This window comes from Panulirus ornatus, chromosome 13, assembly GCF_036320965.1.
Source record: "Panulirus ornatus isolate Po-2019 chromosome 13, ASM3632096v1, whole genome shotgun sequence".
Classification (NCBI taxonomy): domain Eukaryota; kingdom Metazoa; phylum Arthropoda; class Malacostraca; order Decapoda; family Palinuridae; genus Panulirus; species Panulirus ornatus.
The window spans coordinates 19,941,155-19,946,763 of NC_092236.1; the positions used below are offsets into that span (position 1 = coordinate 19,941,155).

Below are 5,609 nucleotides of genomic sequence, written 5' to 3' on the forward strand. Positions count from 1 at the left end.
TTCACTAAAGTTCCAGTTGATGACCTTTTGGAATATTTATTTGATGTCTTGGATGATATTCATTTACCTGTTTCAAAGTCTAATTTCATTGAATTGATAAAATTGTGTATAAAAGACTGTGTAATTCAAATTAATGGAGATTATAATGCTCAAAAATTTGGTATGGCAATGGGTAACCCCTCTATCACCTGTACTAAGAAATCTTTATATGGAATTTTTGGAAACAAAATTACTAAAGGATATCTTACCTTCTAATGCAATTTGGTTTAGGTATGTAGATGATGTTCTTTGTGTTTGTCCAACAAATGAAAATTTACAAATATTTCTCCCCTTACTTAACAATTTAGTACCTTCCATCAAATTTACTGTAGAAAATGAAAATAATGGTATGTTACCATTTTAAGACTGCATGATCCATAGACAAGGAAACAAGTTTAAGTTTAGCATACACAGAAAACCCACCAATGTATGCTCATATATCCATTATTACTCATCTCAACATGACAGAGTTAAATTATCATCATTTCAATCTATGTTCCTTAGAGCATTACCTATTTGCAGTCAAGAGTTTATTGATGATGAGTTTGAGAAGATATATCCTATTGGATCTAAGTTAAAGTACCCTAGATCTTTCATTGATAAATCCCTTAAGTTAGCAAAATCATTTTATAAAGTCGTTCTCTCCACCTCTGACACATATGTGTGTGTGTGTGTGTGTGTGTGTGTGTGTGTGTGTGTGTGTGTGTGTGTGTGTGCGTGTGTGTATACTTGTTCGCCGTCAGACATAGAATTTCAGTCATCTTGTTATTAACAATGTCTTGTGACATTTCTTTGCTAGAAGCATCCCTAAGAGGCTCTACTTTTTTCACATTCTATGACGTAATGATCTAGTTTATGACAAAATCTTTGAGCACAATCCTTCCAACTAATTTGGCTAGCATCTCCGGTTAGGGCAATGCGCCAATACTACCTATATCCTAGCCATAGTCTAGTACTTACAACGTCGAGAATCAAGTGCAGGAGCAGGCCACCTATACACAGCAGCCAACCCCTTTCCTTGCACCATTACTGTCACACATTCATCTCATCGTCATTGGAGGGCCATACCTGGAGGGGATGTGAGTTTTATAATCATGATTTATTTGACGTAAAGACAGACATACAGATGAATAGATAGTCAAAAGAAAGAGAAACACTACTGGAATTCCATAAATTATTTGTGATAGGGGCAATTTCAAAAAAAAAAAAAAAAAATATATATATATATATATATATATATATATATATATATATATATATATATATATATATATATATATATAGTGCTATATAAATGAATTAATGACAAATAAAGCAAGAAATACGTGAGTAATGCTCTATATGATATATGTAAGCGAAAAGACATTTCATTTAGTAAATAAGACATTTAAAGAATATACAACATTTTTTTTTTTTGATAAAAGATGATCCTTAAATGCGATAACATAAGATACGATTATCAAAAATTAGATTACTGGACGCACGGCCATCAGATAAACGCTTCTTCTCCGCCTATGAGAGCCGGACTGGTTGCGGGAATTTCAAAGAACCCATACCTTTCACCTTCTCATTCCAGGCTTTCTAAGCATTTCTTAACCACAAGAATGCTCTTCGCCAGCGATGGCCTCTGTTTTGCATCGTGCCTCTGAGTCGTCTCAATCCACTTCGACAGGCAGGGTGGATATTTAGTCTTTCCAGAGACTAGCTGCTTTGCAAGACAACCTAGGCTGAAAACTTCGGAAGCTTCAGTACACTGTTTGCCGAGAGTCATCTCTGGAGCGAGCCAAGGCATATCTTTGGCTTTTTTACGGCTAACGGGTTCGTATACTTCCTCCCCAAGAGAAGTAGCGAGACCAAGATCAATAAGGGTAACCCTTGGTTGTTCGGAATCCAACTTCTGGACGCAAATGTTGTCCAATTTGATATCATTATGGCAAAGTTTCCGTTCAATCATCCTTTGAACTGTGTTCATCACCTTGTAAAGGATATACAAAGATTTCTTCACGGTCAAAACTTTCTTTCCGACCCACTTGTCAAGAGTCTTGCCAGCGTATTTCGTAATAATTTCTCCATTCTCGGGACAAAAGCCGAAGAGTTTCTGCACACCTGGGCCTTGGCTTTTCTTCAAACCCCTAAGTTCCTGCTTCATCATGTGAACAGCATTTTTGTTGCCAAACTGCTTCAGAACCAAGTGAAGGCTTTTGACTGTAAGCTGAGTGCATTTCCCGTAGCTCCCAGCTCCAATAAAGCTACTTTCCCCCATTCTGTGAAAGGTTTTAAGAACTCTTTCAGTGACGATTCTAATTCCTTCCTTTTCAGCCCACACTTTCATTTGTCTGCGCCACTGTTCCATTATATAGCTGGATATGCAAGAGTGTTGAGTAAATCAGCTGTACAATACGTAGATACACCAATTGACCGAGCGATTACACCTTACTGGAGACGTGCTGAGATCTTGTCACAGCATCTAATATCCCAGATGCATTTATCAGCGTAAATTATAGTTTACTTGAAATCGTACCAAAGACTTGTTGCTGATACTACGTAATGTAGTGATGGTAGATAATCTGGTCATTGTAATAAACATAAAAAAATATACATTTTGTAATCTGAGCTCTGCGATCTGTTGTGAAACTTTCAGAGAATGGTTGAACGGAAACTTTGCCATAATGATATCAAATTGGACAACATTTGCGTCCAGAAGTTGGATTCCGAACAACCAAGGGTCACCCTTATTGATCTTGGTCTCGCTACTTCTCTTGGAGAGGAAGTATACGAACCCGTTAGCCGTAAAAAAGCCAAAGATATGCCTTGGCTCGCTCCAGAGATGACTCTCGGCAAACAGTGTACCGAAGCTTCGGAAGTTTTCAGCCTAAGTTGTCTTGCAAAGCAGCTAGTCTCTGGAAAGACTAAATATCCACCCTGCCTGACGACGTGGATAGAGACGACTCAGAGGCACGATGCAAAACAGAGGCCATCGCTGGCGAAGTGCATTCTTGTGGTTAAGAAATGCTTAGAAAACCTGGAATGATAAGGTGAAAGGCATGGGTTCTTTGAAATTCCCGCAACCAGTCCGGCTCCCCGCCCGCTCAGAGGCGGAGAAGAAGCGTTTATCTGATGGCCGTGCCTCCAGTAGTCTAGTTTTTAACAAACTTTTTTTTTTTCATTTTCGCATTTAAAGGATCATCTTTTATTAAAGAATAGCGTATATATATTCATTAAGTGCCTTATTTACTAAAAAAAAAAGAAGTCTTTTCGCGTACATATATCATATAGAGCATTACTCACGTATTTCTTGCTTTATTTGTCATCATTAATTCATTTATATGCAATATATTTTCTTTAAAAAAAAAACTGCCTCTATCTTAAAGAATGTATGGAATTCAAATAGTGTTTCTCTCCCTGTTGACTGTCTTTCTGTATGTATGTCTGTCTTTACGTCAAGTAAATCATGATTATAAAACTCACATCCCCTCTAGATATGGCCCTCCAATGTCGATGAGATGAATGTGTGACAGTGATGGTGCAAGGAAAGGGGTTGGTTGCTGTGTATAGGTGGCCTGCTCCTGCACTGGATACTCGGCTATCTCTCTAACAAAAAGCCCACCGTACTGTTTCAAGGGTAGAGAAGTGAAGTTAAAGACATGCTACTTGCCACTCCTGAAGGTGGAGTACTTAGCCCACCACGCTGAATTTACTAATCAATGCATTACTGAAATTGATTCCACATTGTTCCAGAAATATCATTCGTAGTTATGCTGATGATATACTTGTACACGAAACCATATCGTGTAATGCATATTGTTCTTAGCTACATAAACAAACCCTATGAAAGCCTTGGCTTTATCGTTTCTGAATATAAGACCAAAGTCCAAATTTTGGTGCAAGTATAAGAATTATTAAGATTATGCACTTACCTTGTATAAGGCCTCTAAATAGATCACCAACCAGTTTTCGTCCGACATATCAGCAAAAGTATCAACAAACTTGAAAAAATACAAAATAAAGCCTTAAGACCCATACTTGGCTGCCATAAGGCCAATATAGTACCCAACATGTGGAAAGACCTTGGTACTACTGACACTGATGGCAGAATACTTGATAATAAATCAATCTTCTGACAGGACGGAAACTTCTGCGAGGTGACCCAGGTAGTGTTCTCTCTCGAAAAAAAATTTCAACCATATATGTGCCATGGCACATGTGAGTCTAAAGGGATCCAAATTACAGTCAACCACATGACAATGTGGTTAACTCCTGCAATGGATACTCAGGTATCTCTCTAACAGAGAGCCCTCTGTGTTGTTTCAAGGCTACAAAAGACATGTTGAAGACATGCTACTTGTCACTCCTGAAGGGGGAGTACTAAGCCTCACCACGCTCAATATACTAATCAATGCACTACTGAAATCGATTCCACAATGTCCTAGAAATATCATTAGTCCTTATTATGATGATATACTTGTAATGGAAAATATATCGTGAAGTGCATATTTTTCTAAGCTACATCATACACACTTCATATGAAAGCCTTGCTTTTATCATTTCTGCAAATAAAACGCCAACTTATCCACCTAAGAATCTGATTACTTATAATTTTCATCTTCAACCCTTGGTCAAAACTAGAACTCTTGAGCATATACAGAAACTCCAAACTGAAAATAACATAACCCACTGCAACTATACTGACGCTTCTCGCCACTCTGCCACTAGGAGGGCAGGCAGTGTTGCCCTTGTGATCCTGGCCAATGGTAACAGATTAGAGAAAAATGTTAGATTATACAACTGTGCATCCACCCTACAAACTGAATCGTCCGCCATACTTATGGCCCTTGAGCTGGTAGAAATCACTGCCACAGACAGTTTAATTATCTCTGATTCTATATCTTCACTACTTGCCCTTAACACTTTGAGATCAGGATGTAACATGTTGGTCTTGAAGCCAAAGACAAATATTCAACCAAGCTCAAGGGATTCAAATCAAGTTTTATGAATTCCCGTGACTCATGACAAACCTGGTGCTTCAGCCAAACTTGCACTTAGTAAAGGTGATGTTGAAAACAACTTTGGGTTATCAAAAGCCTCAAAACTATAATCAGAAATGAACTAAAGAGACCTCTTTGAAGCACGAGGACTTCATATAAGCACAAGTAGAAACACTTTCCATCACAGTGAAATGTGTGAGGTAAAACATGCATATGGAGAGAGTCATAAGATCAGCAGGTTACATGATATTGTAACTGCTACACTAAGGCTAGGCTAGAGGTTCTATTGGCGCTTCGGCCAATCTGGAGGTGTCAATCAAATGAATTGTAAAGACTGTGGTCAAAGATTTTGACACAAAACTAGAAAACTGTATTTCAGAGTGTGAAAAATTAGAGCCTTGTAAGGCAAAGGTCTAAGCAAAGAAATGTCACACCACCTTATTGTTAATAGCAAGATACCTGAAATTTTAACTTTCTATCCACTGTTGGCATGTAGTCGGTAAAACTTACCATATGAAGCTATGCAATGTATAAAATACCTGCTAGAAACTGTAACATACTTTGTAATATCACCCAACTGGGGTT

General features: G+C 38.0%; 1 protein-coding gene across 1 annotated transcript; it reads right to left on the reverse strand.

Annotated features, from left to right (window-relative positions):
- Positions 1 to 1,606: 1,606 nt before the first annotated feature.
- Positions 1,607 to 2,392, reverse strand: LOC139752559 (probable serine/threonine-protein kinase DDB_G0281745). Its single transcript, XM_071668322.1, has one exon. It carries the CDS (start codon positions 2,390 to 2,392, stop codon positions 1,607 to 1,609), a length of 786 nt encoding a protein of 261 aa, XP_071524423.1.
- Positions 2,393 to 5,609: the final 3,217 nt, after the last annotated feature.